At 40.0% G+C, this 18662-nt stretch overlaps 1 protein-coding gene across 1 annotated transcript in view; it reads right to left on the bottom strand.

The window, feature by feature from the left end:
* The window catches only part of ajap1 (adherens junctions associated protein 1), a 43053-nt gene that overhangs the window by 15743 nt on the left and 8648 nt on the right, over positions 1-18662 (bottom strand). Inside the window, exon 2 of the mRNA XM_035657513.1 lies at positions 4545-5308. Coding sequence (XP_035513406.1) covers positions 4545-5308 — 764 coding nt within the window. The remainder of the gene's footprint in view (positions 1-4544; positions 5309-18662) is intronic.

Raw genomic sequence — 18662 nt, 5'->3', positions numbered from 1 at the left:
TGTGTGTGTGTGTGTGCTATAATGGCCCTAGCCAGTATTACATACATGTTGATATTATGAAAGAAATGAGTGAATGAAATTCCTCTGTACAGGTAATATAATGAGGACACTTACAATGATCAGATTCTGCCTGTTGGTCCAAAGTGTGTGTGCGTGTGTTTACTGTGCAGTGAGAGTGTCTGACTAAATGTGAGGAGACATTTCATTTAGGGAGGCAGGAAACTTTGACAACTTCTCCAGTGTGCTCTGAAGCTTGCCGTTCGGAGTTTCTTTTCTATCTTCATGGTGAAACAGGTGCAGCAGACTGTCGAAGATGCATCGTCATTTGATGTATTAATGATTACATTGGAGCAGAGTTGAGCTAGAAACTGGGAGATTCAGAGAACTGTTCACTGTATACAGTACTTTTATGCATGAGAGAGGCGTCTTGAAATCATTTCCTCCCCCTTCTCTCTACATCCTTCCACAAAAAAAGCATTCGCATCCATGTTTGACAGTGATGTGCTCACACCCCCACACACACAGCGGGAGATGATTACGGTCATGATACACACATGCCTTACGTGGCTGAGACAAAGTACACTAATGGCTTGCATTTGTGCTAGTTGCCTACAGTATTCATGAGTCATAGGGACTTAGTCCATGTAGCCTGTTTATTGCACACACTGTAATCTCACAGTTACTGAGAGCCTGACTAGCAGTGATATGTACTTTCTGAGCCAAAGTGGCTGAAATATAATTAGTAATATTTTAAACATGTATTCCAGTTCAGTTGTATAAGGAAACACAAACAGGTCATATCAAGTTTGTGCAGCTGGTAATAAGAAAACAGACATCACATACTGAATAAAGTAGGCTCCATCCTCACTATTCTGAACAGAATAAGTAGATACAGAACAACAAATGTTGGATTTATTGATAACTGGTTTAGTAATTTATCAAGTGCAAAATGCCCTATGCTTTACTGGGACAAACACTTTGCAGATTCTTTCAGATTTCTCAGATTACGGAAGACTTTTTGTAACTGCTCGTCTCTTCAAGGTTTACTCTGAGCTGGGTGCTTCTGCTATAATAATGAGGACATACACAAGTATTTAAAGACCATGATTTTGATGGTTTTTCCCCTCACATTGGGCACAGATCACCTGGGATTCATGGAGTTGCATGTTTTGCAGCGTGCCACGTGTGTATTTGAATACTCGAAATTGGCATTTGTCAGCATCGCCATGAAAATAAGTAGATCTTATACCATTCACCTGAGATAGTTGTCACGGTTAACTTGGCACAGCGAGTGTGAGCCTGGAGGACGACAAGACACAACAATGGAAAGAAAGCCACATACAGCTGGATGCCAAATGCACACAGTTTATATCTCAACATATTGTAGATTCAGGACTAAAAAGTCTGTGCATACACAAAAGTAAACATACATAATGCATACGCAGTCTCTGAACCGGTTATGCATTTTTCAGTGTAATACATCTCAATTATCATGACATCGTGTGCATGTGCACCAGCCAAACTCCTACTCTCAAAATTAGCCTTAAATGGAGGCTGACACGCCTCTGTGTAAATCTGTTTGAGCATGAATCAGAAAACTTCTTTCAGCAGTGCCAAAGCAGCTCTTTGTTTTAAGCACTGACATGTCGTGCTGTAATGCATCAGCCTTACCGAATGATGACAGAGGCAGTTACTTTACGTCATGAATTTACTGTATAATTTAGATGACTGTGTCAACTAATTTGCCCAGTAAACTCAAAATAATGTTTGTTAAAAGGATGTGTACATTTTAACTACTATGAATATCCTGAGGATTCTGAGGTTCAAAATAACATTTCAGTTACAGTTTACGTCTTGGAGGCACCAAATAGCTATCCGATATCAAAAAAGCTTCAGTGTGTGTAAATGTAACCAAGAAGAACTGGAGACGGATGAAAATCCCATTGCTTAAATCCCAATGCAGCCGTGATACCAGAAATGACTTTGGCAAGTGTGATGTTTTCCTAACTGTTAGAAGTGACGGCCAAAACAGAACTGAAAAAGAGAATAATCCCTTAACCAATGTAAGACAGAAAAACGCAAGAACTCTCTTTCCTTGCACAGTAAAAAACTTTCAGATTTTCATGCGTGGTGACGATAAATCTATCTCTATATTATATATTATGTATGAGTTGTGCACAATGTGTGTGTGTCCTCGTCCATCAATTGTTTGCAAAACCACCTCCCTTTAATTCTCTCTCGAGGGACAAAGTATTTCTAAATTCAACTGAATACATGCCATAATAAATCGCAAGCATAAACAAGCATAAATCTTGGTGATTTAAATTGTTATGTGAGCTGATTATCACTTTACTCTGATTAAGATTGTTCTATCTAAGTTTGCATTAATCAGACAAAGATTGAAGGTAATGTATCCATAAACATCCTCAAAGACAGAGCAGGAGAGATAAGAGCAAGAGACAGAGACAAAGTGAAGCACTTCTGCTTCGTTAATAGTTTAATTTCATCAGCAATCCAATGCTGCGCTGTCGGTGTGGTAATTATGTCTTGCCTTGGGGCCCATATGAGGCAGACACGGGTTAATGTGTTGTGAAGGCAAAAAGAAAGTTTTCTGCAGCCGTTAAGCACCCAGGCTTTGCTTTGAAATGTGACTCTATTCATCTGCTCTGATGAGACACAGTCTGCTTATTGATACAACAATGTGCACCCAGTTGGAAAAATCAGACCTTTTTTTTCCTCATCAGCTTTCAGTTAACAGTGGTGACTGATTTCCTCCAGGATACAATATCAAGCTATCATTTTGAATCACAGGTGGTCTCACACTCACCTCCCAATCAAGAGAAAATGAAGAGATCAAAACAACACTGACAAGACAATTACATACTGCCATATCATTTCACATCACTATACTTTCACCACTCACCTCAGCCACCACAGCACAACATATATTTATACCACTAACATTAAAATCTACTGTACATTTTTGTTCCCATTCCCACATTCCTCTGTGTCTTAAGACATTTTTCATTGTAATTGAATAGGATGTGGCCAAAGAGTTTTGATCACCCTTAGTGCCTAATTTTATGACATTTATATTAATGCACCAAATGGGAAAGCTTCAATTAGCATAGTGCTTGTTCATAAGTTGTTAAACATGACTTGTGCTTTATGACTACCTGTACGGTCCATTTAAAAAGCTGGTGCTCCTCATGGACTTAATGAAATGATAAATCTATTATGCCTGGCTGGGAGGTTTGCATGGGACCAGTACATAGGGCCCATCCATAAAAACCACATATGCCCATGTACAGTATTTCAGGCATGAGAGCCACATTATGGTCAAGGGCATTCAATGTGAAGCAGTTGCTATTTTCCCCAGCTGTAATATCATATTAATAAAAAGCAGATCATTACTGGATCATTAGTTATGTGTTACAGTGAAAAGGTAAGGAACGTCCCCCTGGATAACACCCACGAAAGCACCCCAACCGTCCAGTAGAAGTCTATAGTGCAATGTTAAATGTTATCCCACACCGGCTCCCACTGTGTTTGTTGGAACGCACAACCAAGCTGGAGGTACCACTACTGGCAATTAAACCCTGGGTCTCCTGTGGGCAGGGGTGAATGGGGATTTCCCCCGTGTGACCAGTGTGCCCTTTCAACTGATATTATTTTGTTTAGCATTTAAGTTTCCTCTTACATGGAGACTTTTTTTTTCCACAACGGCAAACATTCTGTTGATGCTTTTTTGGGAACATATCTGATTCAGTAGTTTTGTTTTGCTTGTCACAGTGTGTGTAGAATGCTCTGTGGATTTATATTGGCCATTGGCATACATCAGGGGTCTTCAACTGGTGGCCAACATCCAGCCCAGAAAAGCATCTCTCTGGGCGCAGAATGGCTACTGATCAAAGTATTTATATATTTACAGTTTTACAAACTGGGCGCATGCGGTAAAATTCTCAGGATATTGCTGTATTAAGTTACTGCAAATGCAAACAAAACAGGTGTCAGGTGCATAATAAAAGTGCAACTGCATAATAGCAGTTAGTATATTTTAAATGATAGTTCAAGCCCCACAGTGTCTGCTTAGACAAATACAGTTTAAGACCCATGACAAACATAGATTAAAAGCATCATTTCTGAATTTGTAACACATTTCCCATATATTTATACAGATTTTTCAAGTCATATGAACTCGGGAGAGTAAAAGCCTGCAGTATCTATCTAGACTCTGTGCAAGCACAAAAAATGATTGTTTTCAGTCCTGATTTCATTAGTTTGTTGATTGTCTCAGCTATTGTTTTGGTAAAGTAAACCTGCAGAAGAAAACCTAAGGCAGATAGATAGACACTGCTGACTTTGAGGGAACATCCTCACAGTACTGTATCTGTTTTGTATTGATGACATGGGGTAAGTCTTCTCTTTAGTGTGACTAAAAAGAAGGGCAACTAAAACAGGGATTTCTTTAGCTTAGTCACTCATATTAACCATGCAATTAATACTAGATGATTAGCTTTGTATATGCATTTTATTGGTCTTACCTGGTGGTTCCCCATATGGCTTTGGTGGTTTGACAGTTTCCCCGACGCTGACAGTGGCCTTGGTGGTGCTTAGCGTCTTGGACTCTGGTGTGGTCACCATAGTGAACGTCCTTTGGGAGAGCCTGGTTGTAGTGCTAGTGGTTGTGGCCACTGTGGTGGTTGAGACCCTGGTGGACAGCGTTATGTTGGGCTCCGCTTTGCCATCGTCATCTATGCTATCTGTCCCTGTGGGTCCCCAGTCGATAAATCCGGCCACTGTAGTAGTCCGGCCCTCCTGAGACTTGTCATAGCTGTCCCATTTGAGCTGCCTCCTGGCTCTAAGTAACAACCTCACCGTGTCTCCTCTGCTCCCACTGGATAAAGCGGCTGGAGCTTCAGCTATTACAGCCAAAGGATCACCTGTCTCCATTTGAGAGTATGTCAACCGGCACTCCTTACATGCTGCTTGTCCTTTATGCACTGGCTTCCGATGCTTTTGACCCTTGACTTTTGGTCCTATCCCTGCCCTGCTGTCTTGGGGTGGAGGGACAGCGTTTAGGAGCCGGCGGGCCAATGGGCTCACTGTTCTCCAGTGAATCTTGTTGGGCGTGTCCCAGAGCGGCTGCCAACGAGGTCGAGAGCGAGGCACCGACTTAGGCGTGAGTTTGATCCCCAGACCCTGGCTGAGGGGGCTGCACATGGAGAAGTCCAGGGTGAGGTGGGTCATGGCCAGCAGGATCCACACCCGGTGCCCCACACAGCTGCCTGGCCTCAAAGCAGACGGACTGCAGAGAAGGGAGAAAGTAAAAGAGAGAAAATGTTTTAGATTCAGACACAGTTCATGACATGTGCATATCATACAAATCAGGTTCCCTCCGTCTCCCACCTTCAAGCTAGTGGCCAATTGTAAAGACTCACATCTGTATTCACCCTCCATTTGCACTCTTGGCAAAGTTCTACTCTACAACTTCTTAGACTCCTACTCAATTAAGCTTCAATAATAATTAGCTTCACAGAGCGCTTCTTGAATTACAGTATAAAGGTCAGACATAAAGTAAATGTTGTAAAACATGTGAAAGATTATGGATTTGCACTCTTTGCTCTCAGCTGTCAGAAGCTGTAAGGACTTATCCTTGATGTCACAGATTCATATCAATCCAGGGATGATTACACCGACACACAAGGTCAAGCCTGGTTTAGCTGATCATCATATTCTGCATTATCTCCCGCAGACACAAAGTCATCTGATTCCCAAAGGCCAATTTGATTATGCAGTGCAATGATCAGGGAGGTAACACGCATTGCCAGCAGAAGACACAGCATGACAAGTCTTCACCGATACAGCTCTTGTATTAATTTTTTCAATACCAAAGGGTGCCCCAAAATGTCCTTTGTTACTGTATAGACACTTCTGCTCATCAACAAGATGGCAAGGTGATAGATAGGCTGGCTGTTCAGGCTAAGACCCCGCAGTAGAGTGATTTTACAGACAACCTTCAGTGGCCCCTGGGACAAAGCTAAACATTGATTCCTAAGGGAGAAACCTCATTATGGGCTATCTTTCATCTGTGCTGTCCTTGGCCAATTTAAGCCCACACGGAGGACTCATTTTGGAAGCATCACAGAGGTGATGATAGATGGTAAAGTGTGAATGGGTTCATCGACTGTCACAGGCAACACAAGGCTGTCTGTCGATCCCATAATCACCAAGTTATGTTTTTACAAGTCCCTAACTATCGTCTAACAATACTGCAGTGACATTTGACAGAACCAACTGGACTTGTTGGGATATTTTGGTTTTTGGTGTTATTTTCCCAGCACTGACTTTGATGGTGTAGTGACAGTTACAAAATATCATTTGACATATTGAACAAGTTAAAACGTGTTGAATGGTGCTCTCTATGCATCATTGACGCATACAAGAACAGTAGAACTTTAACAATTCAAGTTATGTTCAGTGAACATTGTGGACACTTACACCGGCTACTCAGTGATTCTGAACCATGTTTTTCTTATTCACCTCACCTTTCATTTGAGCTGTGAGGGACCAGCAAACCACTAACTGACAAATCATTTAGAATGGCATTTTAATTGACCCATAAATGGTGACTGATGTGGTCATGAAAGAGCAGTGACAAGGTCAGTGTATTATTGACAGTTAAAAATATGGGTAGTAATTTGTCTTTGTGAGTGTTTTGGTCGACCTCAGACTAAGATCCTGGCACATCCCCAACCAAAACACTTGAGGCGACTCAATTTAACTCTCCAGGCCAAATTAAAGCATTATCTGATAAAGAAAGCGGTGTTACTCATAATAAATAATGTGATCTGGAGCACGATGAAAAAAAAAGGGGCTATAAAATGTTTAATTAGCATGTTTGTTAAGTACCTTGCTTTTAACCCTGCTGGGCTCAAACATGGCCACAGCACTGAGGAAGAGCCCGAAGGCAGATGGTCACAGGAGTTATTTAACCAGAGAGAAGACCCATAAAAATACAGAAGAGCTGCTACTACTCAATACATCAGTTGGTATTAGTATAACACTGATCTCAGTCAGTCTCAACTGAACATTTTGAAACAGTGTTGCTTGAACACATCAGAGAGAGGAGCACTGATGCCAAAGAACTCCTAATATAAAGGTAAATCTTCATGTTTTCCCCCTACAGTAAGCAGTGATAAAAATGGTTTATCATGTTTGCACCAACACAATAGTAAGTATCACAATCAGGACCAACTTTCTCAATTTTCCTACCATTAAAAGATTAAGCATGTGTCTAAAAATGAGCAATCTGCTAGTTTGCTAATAAAAGAAAAGCTGCTTATGTCTACAGCAAGGGTCAGCAACCTTAGGCACACAATGGCACACCAGCAATAAGTGTGTATCAGAGTTTTTTGGAAATGTTGAAGTGAACCTCTTATCAGCATGCCAAATGACCTCTTTTTTATTAAAGCACATCATAGCTGTATATATGATTTCAACTCTGATTATAATGTCCTGATTACAGAAGATTTATTTATTTATTTTGCACATTGCCTAAATGGATGGAATGACATTACAGACCTGTTGGAGAATTACATTTTGATGTGGAGTCATTATTAAACTGACCCCTGGACGATACGCTAAACACCAACAGGTTTATAAAGCCTGGTCAAATAAACTCTTCTATTTACTATATGGTGAATATGCTTTCTCATTCATCAGGTAAGCTATTCTGAAAAAGCTGTTTTCTAATATTCAAAGTTTTTTATGGCAGCTGTAGTGTGCCCCCTAATTGTTAAAGGCGTGCTTTGTGTTTAATTATTTGTTAATCAATCAGTCTGAGGTGATTAACAAAACCCCTTAAATTGCACAATTAATTTATCTCTTAATAAACCAGACAGTGTACCTTTTATTACAATGATTCTATGGAAATTCAGTATTTCAGCATTGTGTTTTTAAATGACGTACATATTTGAGAATGTATGCACAAATTAGTAAAACTATTTTCAAAAGTCTAGTAGCATTTACTTACTTGTCATTTCATTTATTAATGCCTTTTCTCATTCATTATTCATCTCTCACTATATGCTTATTGATGTAGCACTGACATATTTAGATGTTAATTAGCTGTCATCCAACCAAAAATAAAAGTGTCCAGTTGATTTACTCCACCACTTTTAATTGCTTTGTTGGAGAAGGATTATCAGTGTGAAGAACAGACAATGTATTACGTATTAAATTGAGTAATTTATTTAGAGACTGAAGCACATATTAGACAGTTTTAATCTGTTGGAAATTTTGAACAACTGTCTGATCAATATTAACAATAAGAAGATGACCTTATTTTCTCTTTAATTATTATTCTCAAGAATAATGACATATGCATATTTTAACTTGTATTGGCCGGTCTACATAGTAAAGTACTGTCTTGGTCTTACTACTGCATGGAATAATTATAAATTCCAGCAAGAACAGGACATGCTACAGATAAAATGGACTGGAAATAATATTTAATAATAATATCTAGGACTTATAACTGTCTAATATTCCTTTGAAATCGCACGTTATGAAAATATCACTTGGAAGTATATGGCACAGATGGCAGATAAAGTGCAGTATTCACAGCATCAACATACCAGATTGCTTTCTGGTGGAAATGTGTGTCTGGTGTCCTATTTTATGAGCACATGCTCTATCGTACCGTTATTACTAACTTCAGTATAAAGTTAAGCCTCAACAATATGGCAGGAAATCCCTTTAGTGGAGATTGTGACGTTTCCTGATTCAAAGCTTGTGCTCTCCCCACCTCACATTTCTATCATCACAAAGCATTGTGATTGTACATGCAGTCGCTGTGGGGCATACAGGGAGATGGATTTTCATGGTAAAAAAACACATTTAGCTAAAACATTTCAAATTTGGTACGTTGGTGGAGGAGGGCATATTCCTATGCACATGTTTATTGGATGACTGGAGGAAGTTAAAGTTGACTGTGAGCTACTTTATATGCATTATTCGGGCAGTATTCAGTGACCCAACAGGGTACTTTCAAGTCCTGCATCTCAGTATGCCGAGTCCATTCTAGAGCCAGACATACGGGGAATGAAATTACTTTGTGAAGTTATGGAGCGAACCGTTAATTAGCGTGTCTGTTGGCCTGGAGGACTCAGGTTTGAAGGTCAGCTTAATACTTGCTGGAATGATGATTTTAACCAGGACTTGACAGACAGCAGATGAAAGCGGCAGCCTAGGCTTCTGCTCAGAGACACGCCAGGCAAAAACAAAATCTCTGTGCATCACACGTACACACACTTTTGGAGCCTCTACCATCAAAATACACAAAAACAAATATATTTTGTATGTGTCATGTTTGCTGTTATCCCTAGTTGTTTCTCATACCTATTGATCCAGCCGCCATGATGGCTGACATACGTCCAATTATAACAGATAGTCAGGTCTGAGAGAAACACTTGGGTGGGTGGGTGGTTGTGTGTGTGTGTGTGTGTGTGTGTGTGTGTGAACCCAACCTCTGCTGTCCTTTATCAGGCAATGTAGAATTTGAATAGAAAGCCAGTGATGTAACAGTATATGTAAGATGTGATATTTCAGAGCAATATATTTGGATTATGCTTCTCAGCCCAAAAATGAAAAAGCGCTGGAGGAGGGTTCACCAAGCTTGACTTCTCTCTCTCCTCGGTGCCAGTTTAATCTGTACTATATTCAGTAAATCTACTTCCAACTTATTCTGCAGCTTCTTACAAATGCCACTGTCACGGGGGTTAGGATTAGGCCTTGAGAAGCACTCCAAATTAAACACATGATCTTCATGCTCGAGAACCACAGTCAGCAGCACATAATTAGGGTTTCCCATTTTATTAAATTTAATTGGAATATGATGCAAGCTTTGATTTATACAGCTAAATTGCTCTTTAGAGGTAGTCATGAGTAAATAACATTCTGCAGCTATGTTTACGACATGCCTACAGAAAGGCACAAAAGTGCAGACTTGTACATGGAAAAACTCGGCTTACAAAGTAGAACTGAAGACTTTGCCAGCAGAGTCACAGCACATGCTGTCGGCCTCGCTAATGCTGGAACCAAAGGACATTTTTATGAGTTCCTGTCACTTTCCTCTTCAAAACCCACGCTGCACTGCTGCGCAAACAGGGAAAACATTGGACTGAGTAATCCATTGCTCACAGTGCTTAATACCATTTACCTGCCCTTGAAACTGGAAACCTCACATAACCAACATAATGCCATCAAAAGACCAGAATGAATAAAGAGTATCCTTTGAAGTCAAAAGATTCACAGCATAATCCTGAATGAAATGTTTGAGCAAAGGGTGGGAGCGGTTAATAAAAAAGGCCATTCATACACACTGTTATGCCTTGAAGATACAGGTTGCTTTGCATAAGAGGATGTTGTCTACATCCCCTGATGTCAGAGATTGTTGACATGTGAAGTGCTCTACTGCGGTTTGTACTGTTTTGTGATTGCTGGGTTTCCAGCCTATTGTTTTTCACTCTTTCATGATCAGTGAATTCAACCTGAGCAGTGTTTAAGGGTTCTTGTTCTCAGCAGCACAATGACTAAGGCACTCCTCTGCTTCATACATAGAATGAGCTCAAGGGTTTAAAATGGAGATGCTGAAACTGATTTGATTGTACCTCAGTCACAGCAACAGGCTACGTCTGAGGATGGCTGGCTTCATGTGGATGTTATATTAGTCAGCATGAATTGGTTTGGGGTAATCAGGTTGGGTCAAGAGCCACAACCTAGCTGTTATGAAAATCCCATGATGCCCCAAGCCTTATTCGTCATCTTACTCTTAGTTCACAGTCTACACATTTTCTGCATATCACTTTATACCAATAAAATCTCTGTTTATTAACTGTACAGTATGACTCATATCATGTGTATGTATGAGGTCAGCAGTCATATGATGCAAAGTTGGCTAACCTTTCTATGTGCAAATGCTAAATAAAGCAGAGTCATACATGTAGACATATACATCACTGTATAGACCTATATCCGGGAAAGATGACAATGCACGCACACAAACAAACAAGCTGAATGATAAACACTAATATACAGAGGTGGGACCAAGACAAGAAACAGGGGAGAAAGAGGGATATGCAACAAAGCATTTAACACTGTTAACTTCCACAACAGAATGGATTTTGCATGTTTCTGTCCTGTCCTGTTGTATTTAGTTAGCAGGTAAATTAATTGATTTGTGGCACACTTTTTAAATAACTCTAATTTTGGGCTTGAGGGAATGTACCAAGTTTTTTTAAGTCAAAAGGTTCCAAGTGAAGTCACGAGTCATCTGTGTTAAAGTATAAGTCGAGTTTTATTTCAATTCTATTTCAAAGTCAAATATAAAGTTCTATATAAATATAGAAAGTCATGTGACTCAAGTCCAGTCCTCTGCTATCATAGTTCCCCCAAAGTGCAGCAAATCGTCACAACTGAGAGTGTTTCACAATTTTGCTTTAAAAATGATTATCATTGTAGTTGTATGTAACAGAATTAGTAACTCATCGTCTCAGCTTTACTATGATTTAATATTCATGTGTTGACTGTCACGCAAGGTGGTCTCATACATTGTAACGCCCGTCTCTGTTCGAAGATGGTCTTTGACGTTGGATGTGAATGACCTTTTCTTTGTCCGACCAACCACTGACTTCCACTCGATGTTGTTACCAGTCTGTGGCTGATGTTCACAAAGCATGCTCCAAAATGCTTCTAAGGGGAGCTCAGGGGATTATTTGGTCACACATATTTTCCATCTTTTGTTACTATTTGAATGTATTTTGGTAAAAACATTGTTAGAGGAAATGCTTTACAACATTGATTTGCAGTAGTAAAGACAGATCAAATCAGCAGCATTATCTAAAGTTAGAGACAGTTAGTCTCCATTTTATCTCCCAGAAGAGGAAACTCATCACATACTCGAGGCTTGCATCATTGTCAAGCATCATGAAAAAGGCGAGCGATGCCCGGTGCCTGATGAATCTGCTCTTCCCTCAGAAAAGATCAAAGTAGTTGAGTGCTGTGTAGGCTATTATACGCAGCAAACCATGTGCCAGTGGGGCACAGATAAGCAAAGAAACAAAGGGCAGGATATAGTCTCTGTGAATGAGGCCAACTTTAAAGGCTCTTCTGAAGCCTTTTTAAAATGCTTCACAGAGCCTCGATGTTTTAGTAATCATAGGAAGTCAAGCTTAACAAAAAGTGGCAAAACAGTTAAGAATACATTAAAGCAGCACTACACATAGGGACTATTAAAAAAGTCTACATTTAGAACCACATTCCTTCCTTATGGTGTATATAAATTATTGCCATGAGAGTACAAGGGGCTAATGAAGGATTATCTGACTCTTTGAACTCATCCTTTGCGTCATGTCAGACCCAGTAAAACAAAACTATTATCTCTGCAGCTAATCAGATATTACACCTCATTATTGTCTTCTGCACTGTATCTCTGGCCCACTTCTTGTGTCATCATCACACTGTGATCACTTGTGCGAAGTAGGTCTTAATTAGAACTTCTTGGGAGTTTGCAGAAGTGAGGCCTCAGCAGATGGGCTTCCCACCTTAGGGAGGTGAAAAAGGCATGTCTCCTTCAATCCCCTCGCCCTGCATCCCCAGGCTGCCATCAATAGGAATTTTATCAGCATGGTTTCGACAGACCATCCACTGAGTACACATTATTTTCTAGCCAACGCAGCCATTGAAAGGTGCCTCGTTGAAGGTGACTCCACCTCTGATGAAAAGCTGGTGGTTATGGCAGACCTTCTGATCTGCTATCAGTTGTTTGCTTTTTTTAACCTCTCAGTTGGGTTTTTCCTGTGTTAACAATTTCAGATAACAAAAAATAACCAGTGTTTTTATTCAGGGGTAACACTAGCAATTGATAGAGAAATTACACACTGAACTATGGTATCTACGTCTCTCCCACATACTTCTAAAAACGGCACTCGGAAGAAAAAGAAGATCCACTGGGGAAAAGGTTCACCAGATACAGTTCACGAAGTTTGGAGCTGCAGTGGGTGGTTTTCTCTGGTGGGTCCAAACAGACACAGCAAGAGGTTAAAATGAGACTTTGTGAGCATATGTGTGGACTGAATCTCAACAACAAACTTGTTTTTTACTTACTTGACTTTCTCCTTTTGACATTTCATCTGGGCTCCAGGAAGTCTCGTAAAAGCACCAGCATTTTGAACTTAAATGATATACAATAAATATTAAATGAATTTACTCTGTAAGACTTGTAACTTCAATTTTGCCTCAGCACAGCTTACCATCATAGCCAATTTTATGCCATTACAGACAGTTAACGCTGTCCTACTTGAGGTATTTCCTCAAATTTCAGGTTTAAGGTTATTCATTTTCCAACTGATACAAGGACAGAAACAGACATTTAACAAAAATCCATAACTGAATTGAGGGTGTTTGTAAGTCAAGTAATATAATATATAACAGGATCCCATTGTAAGTACTAAAATTTTTCCCTCAAATACTCAACATTTTGCCTCATTCAGGGGAGAAATTATGCCAAATAAAAAATGCTAATATCCTTGTCTATTACAACATGCAGTTGATAAGAGCACTAATATGATTTTGTAAAGGGATAATTTTGCAACAGAGGACTGGTAGAAATGTTACCTGGTTAACCCTCTTGTATATAGCTTCACTGAAAATACCCACCAAGGTGGAATGAATGCCCTCGAGAAGCACAAACGCAGAAATGTGAAAAATCTATTCGCTGCTGCAGATCCCTGCCACCCGTGCGGCCACTGATACAGACAGGGGTTCAGTATATTGTGTGCGTGTTGTTGGTACTGTAGTATTTAGTTTCAGCTGTCAGTCCAGATATACTTTGTCAAATACTAGGACACACGTGGGTAAGTTGCCAGCGGTCATGTTGAATGTTTTTCTTTGAGGAAAGGGGAAGTTTTTTACAATGTTTCAAGAAAAAAAAAACTCTTTCAAGAACAAACTATAAAGGAACCTCTCCACCTCTGATTCATGCTTTTGTGTTGTATCATAACCACTTTCAAATACTGAAGCCTCTAGGCTTAACCAAACACTTGAACTGAGCACAACAGATGCTACTGCTGGTTTCAGCACAAAAAGGATTACCCAGTCAGCATCTCTCCAGTGTGTAGACACTGTTTACACTGGTGAAGGTCTTGTTTAAGGTCTTATTCAGGTTTAGATCAGGGTAACTGAGGTCTATATTAAACATACCAATCAACAGAAGATTCCTGCTCTCACCTAACAGTTCTTTAATAAAGCAAAACACGATGAAAATCAGAAACAGTTCCATGCCATGGTTCTATATGGGACTAAGCTCACTTTGTCTTCCCTACTCTGTTATGATGATTACCATGTTACAACATAATATCTGGTTAATATCAATATCAGTGAATGAATATTTTATGTTCATCAAGCATCTTTTCACAGTAACACCATGGAATGTATATATACTACAGGGGAAGATCTGTAAGTGACATGATGTTCATCTTTTCTTTCAAAGTGTATGCACAATCAAATATGTTTCCAGCTGGAAAAATGTGTTCTGGCAATTCAGAGCCTGTGTGGATCATTGCATTAGATGTTATTTATAGCCGAAAAACATGGGAGTCTCATGGCTTTCCTCAAAAGCCTCTAGGGGGGTGGGTTGTTATGCCTTCCTTTAAAAATCATGAGGCATACTATTAAGCAGCTCCAGTAGCTACATATGTTGCTAGATTGAACAACTTTAAAGGATTATGGATTGAGAATACACGAAAGACAGTGGGATGCTGGTGAGAGCTCATACAATGCGTTTCCATTCATTCCACCTTCCCTGATTCTGCCAGCCCGAAGCACAGCCCGTTCACACTGGGGAGAAGACTCTTAAAATAGAGATGGGGGGGATATGGAGTATGCATTTGCATTACCCTAAGAGAGTGACAGAGATGGAGAAAGAAAAGAGAGAACAGGGAAGGAGCTGTGGCAGTCTTACCCCTCTGGGGGGTAAAAACTCTCTGATAACATCCAGGCCATAGAACAAGGACGCTTCTTCTTTCAGATGAGTCACTGTGAGGACAGCGCACACAGGAGTTCAGATTGGACCCCACTGGCAAAGCAAGCTGCATTTGACTGCTTCATCAAATTACAACAATGGCCCCTCGAGTGTGAGAGAGAGAGAGAGAGAGAGAGGTGTATATATATGGGATCCTAACGTCACCCCAGGGCTAGCCACAGTAGTTCCACTAGCTTCAGTAACTCAAATCCATTACTTATTGAGTCTTTCTATGTGTTTTAAACCATTTATCAAAGTGTTCCCCATCTCTTTTCTTGGCCTTTCTGTAAAAATGAAACATGTTCCTGGAGTTTACTATCCATGTTATAACATAAATCATTATCTACCGCAGCACTCGCTATTAGAAGAAACATTTGTGAGCTACAGGTCTGATATCCGAGAATGCTTTCTCTTTATGTCAGTTTTCCAACTTATTTAGTGTGTAAATCTGTCATTACTTACAAAACATTACCACTATTGTTACACCATTGACATTTAACCTGTGATGGTAAAAACAAAAATATTGAATGAACAACTAAATTTTGTTGTTTTTATATAAAAAAAAAAAATCCCTGTCTAAACTAAACTGAACTGCACCACATACTGTTGAGTAATATTATGTCCCTGGGCTGACACTGAATTATTTTCAAGCTCTATATTTACACTTGTGCATGTCACTATGAATGGCCCAATTCACATTTTCCACTGGCCCAATTCAACCAAACGCTCTACATGTGGCTATGACGATCGGATGGTGTTGTTTTGGTGCGTCAGCAGCTCTTCTGCAACCTGACATGGTATTATTGCTGAGAACCGAGAAAAATAATAACATCCATGTCTAAGTGAACTCTCCATGTCTACAGTATAAGCATACCTCTCCACTGTCAAGGGAACGCATCCATCTTCTGCTCCACAGTTCACTGCTTGGTCCTCTGAGACTGATGAATGTACAGTACATAAATGACATCACGCACTGTCACACTATGACAACAGACCTAAGCTTTCAATAACAGAGGGGGTGTTCACGCTTTATTGGCATCACAGTAAAATCACAAGTGCATGAAGTTTTAGGGAGCTGAAAATGCTGCTTAATCTCCCCAAAGACTAAACTGACCTCTAACGCTGATGCACAATAAATAATATCATCACTCTCACTTATTGCAAACGCCTTTAATATACTGGTAATTGCCTTGCTTTCTTGTAGAAAACATAAATTCAAATCTTATGGAAATGACTGTGACCCCTCCGGTATTAGTTAGGGAAAACAGCTTTTTTTTTTGCCTCAACTGCAGCGTATTGAGAAAATGAGGGCACGATAACAGTCTTTCTCTGCCCTTCCCAGTTCCATTAATTCCAGCATGTAGCTTTAAGAGAGTCTGACCCAGAATAATCACTGTTTTTAAGAGGAGGTCAGCAGTGATGTACTGTAAAGATGAGACAGCCTCAAGTAGGGAAGCTCTGAACAATTGAACTTCATTACTGTTGTCTTTGTGAAAGAGATGCAGTACAAGCAAAGGTATTACACGCTATCAAAATACTCAATCTGGCCATTGTTGTCTGTGATGTATTACATACGGTTAAAATGATACATTGGTTTAGAGACCAATATAAATAAAGCCAAGTATCCAGTTAGGAACTGTTCTGTAAAACCAGGACAGGACATTTTGTGGACTTTCTGGATCTTATTTTCAAGTGCTATTTCTGTAGATCAAGTTTCCCCTACAGAATGTTGAAGGCTTTTAATCCCTCACTGAAGAGCAAAATAGAGAACAAACTGCACGCACGTTCTTTCTGAGACAGGTTCCTCTACCAAACCCTTCGCTTTTTAAACGCTTTCAAAGGGCGACTGACAGATCAACTGAGGAGGAATCACAAGGACTGAGTTGGGCTGAAGGTTGTCACAATGTTGCACCTCTAGTGTGTTCCCCTCAACAGAGAAAGATATAGCTGCAACCTGGAGTTCAGGAGGCAGACGGGTGCAGAATTGGACTGCCTACCCCAATCCGTAGTCCTAACCCAAATGTTAACCCCAGCCTTCAAACAGTGGGGTAAATGATATCATCTTCTGCAAAGAGACACAAACAAAAAGTCAGAGACATTGGCATTTAGAAGTAAGGAGTATATACAAATGAACAAGTGTATGCAAATTAGTATGTTGTCTGCACCCAGAGATCCCCCTGCCCTTTCAACTACAGATTGTACTTCCACATTTTTCCATGCCCGCCTCCATGGACAGGTGGATTAAGAGAGGGGGGCTCACAAAACTCTGAACATACTGTCAAACTAGGCAGTGCTGATCAAATATGAATCAAGATTGTATTACTGCATTGCCTGTTTCTCCCCTCAAATGTTTTCAGAGAGATATTGTAGAGGACTGTTTAGCTGTAATACAAGAACGTTTGGAACTGGTTTTATCCTCCTTGAAAACAGACAAGCCAAATCTCCAAGCACCGCCCAATTCACAGTACTTCAGCCACCAGCCGGAGTGTTAAGTGGTCCAGTGCGGCCCAGTAGTTGTAGTTTAACATGGATACAGCGAGTAAGATCACTATGATTGAACAGGCATCAGTAACACAACTTTACAATGATCTAATCAGAAATACCATGCAAACTTAAGTGCATAAAAAAAAAAACACTGCATCATCAACTCAGAACAACGTGTATTATTGTTTTCATGTGTACTTGTTCCAGCTGCATAGAGGCAACACAGTGTGTAAAGTTTTTCATTGTTTGGAAATATACTGGAGGCATTTTAATGCATATGACAATAAGTTGCTTCCTTGACTGAATTTATTCATATATTATTCATATATTATTTCTTTATCATCCTTGTCTATGTGTGGGGTAAAGCAGACAGTTGGGCTGGGGACTTTTGGGACATTCAGATTATGGAGAAAAGGTGAGGCTCTGATGTTGCGCAGTGCTTGCACAGTGCAGAACTCTCAAGGGGAGTGAGGGAGTATGTGGGAGCTTCAATTCAACAAGCTCTAGAAACCCACTTCACTCACACACACACACACACTCCCTGACCATTCTGTTCGCCTTAACACACCTGTCCCTCAGGTGCTCCTCCTCCTTTTATACTGTTGTCTGCACACACAGGGAACGACAAACAAATGAATGCATGGCTTGATACGAGACAGCCCTGCATTATTTAAAGAATGAAACTTGAAAGTCTTGACAGGATATTTATAGCATAAAGACATTACTGATATTACTTTTTTACCAGCTGTTTGCAAGTTTCATAACCTGTCATCTTCTTGGCTCTTTATCTAGTGAACTGACTCCTGCCAAGACCTACAGCATAATCTACAAAGCTGATCTTGTTTTGCTTATGTTCTTAAATCACTCCGAGGCTCAAACTGCTTTTGTCGTAACAAACCTGATCGCTGCATCTGAACTTTTTAGGATAATCTGAATTACATTCCTGTATAACATAAAACAAATGCAATGGAGAGATAATGTGCTCTTATAGTGTATGCTAAGAAACTACACAAACCGCGCTCATTAGCACTGGTGTTTAGGATTTAGAGGAATCTAGCGGTGAAGTTCCATTTATGCCAAGAGATCCTCCTAAATG

This window comes from Morone saxatilis, unplaced genomic scaffold, assembly GCF_004916995.1.
Source record: "Morone saxatilis isolate NCDOM2014 unplaced genomic scaffold, NCSU_SB_2.0 Contig15, whole genome shotgun sequence".
Classification (NCBI taxonomy): Eukaryota; Metazoa; Chordata; class Actinopteri; family Moronidae; genus Morone; species Morone saxatilis.
The sequence above is the reverse complement of the archived record's forward strand: the minus strand, read 5'-3'. Positions and strand labels throughout refer to the sequence as shown.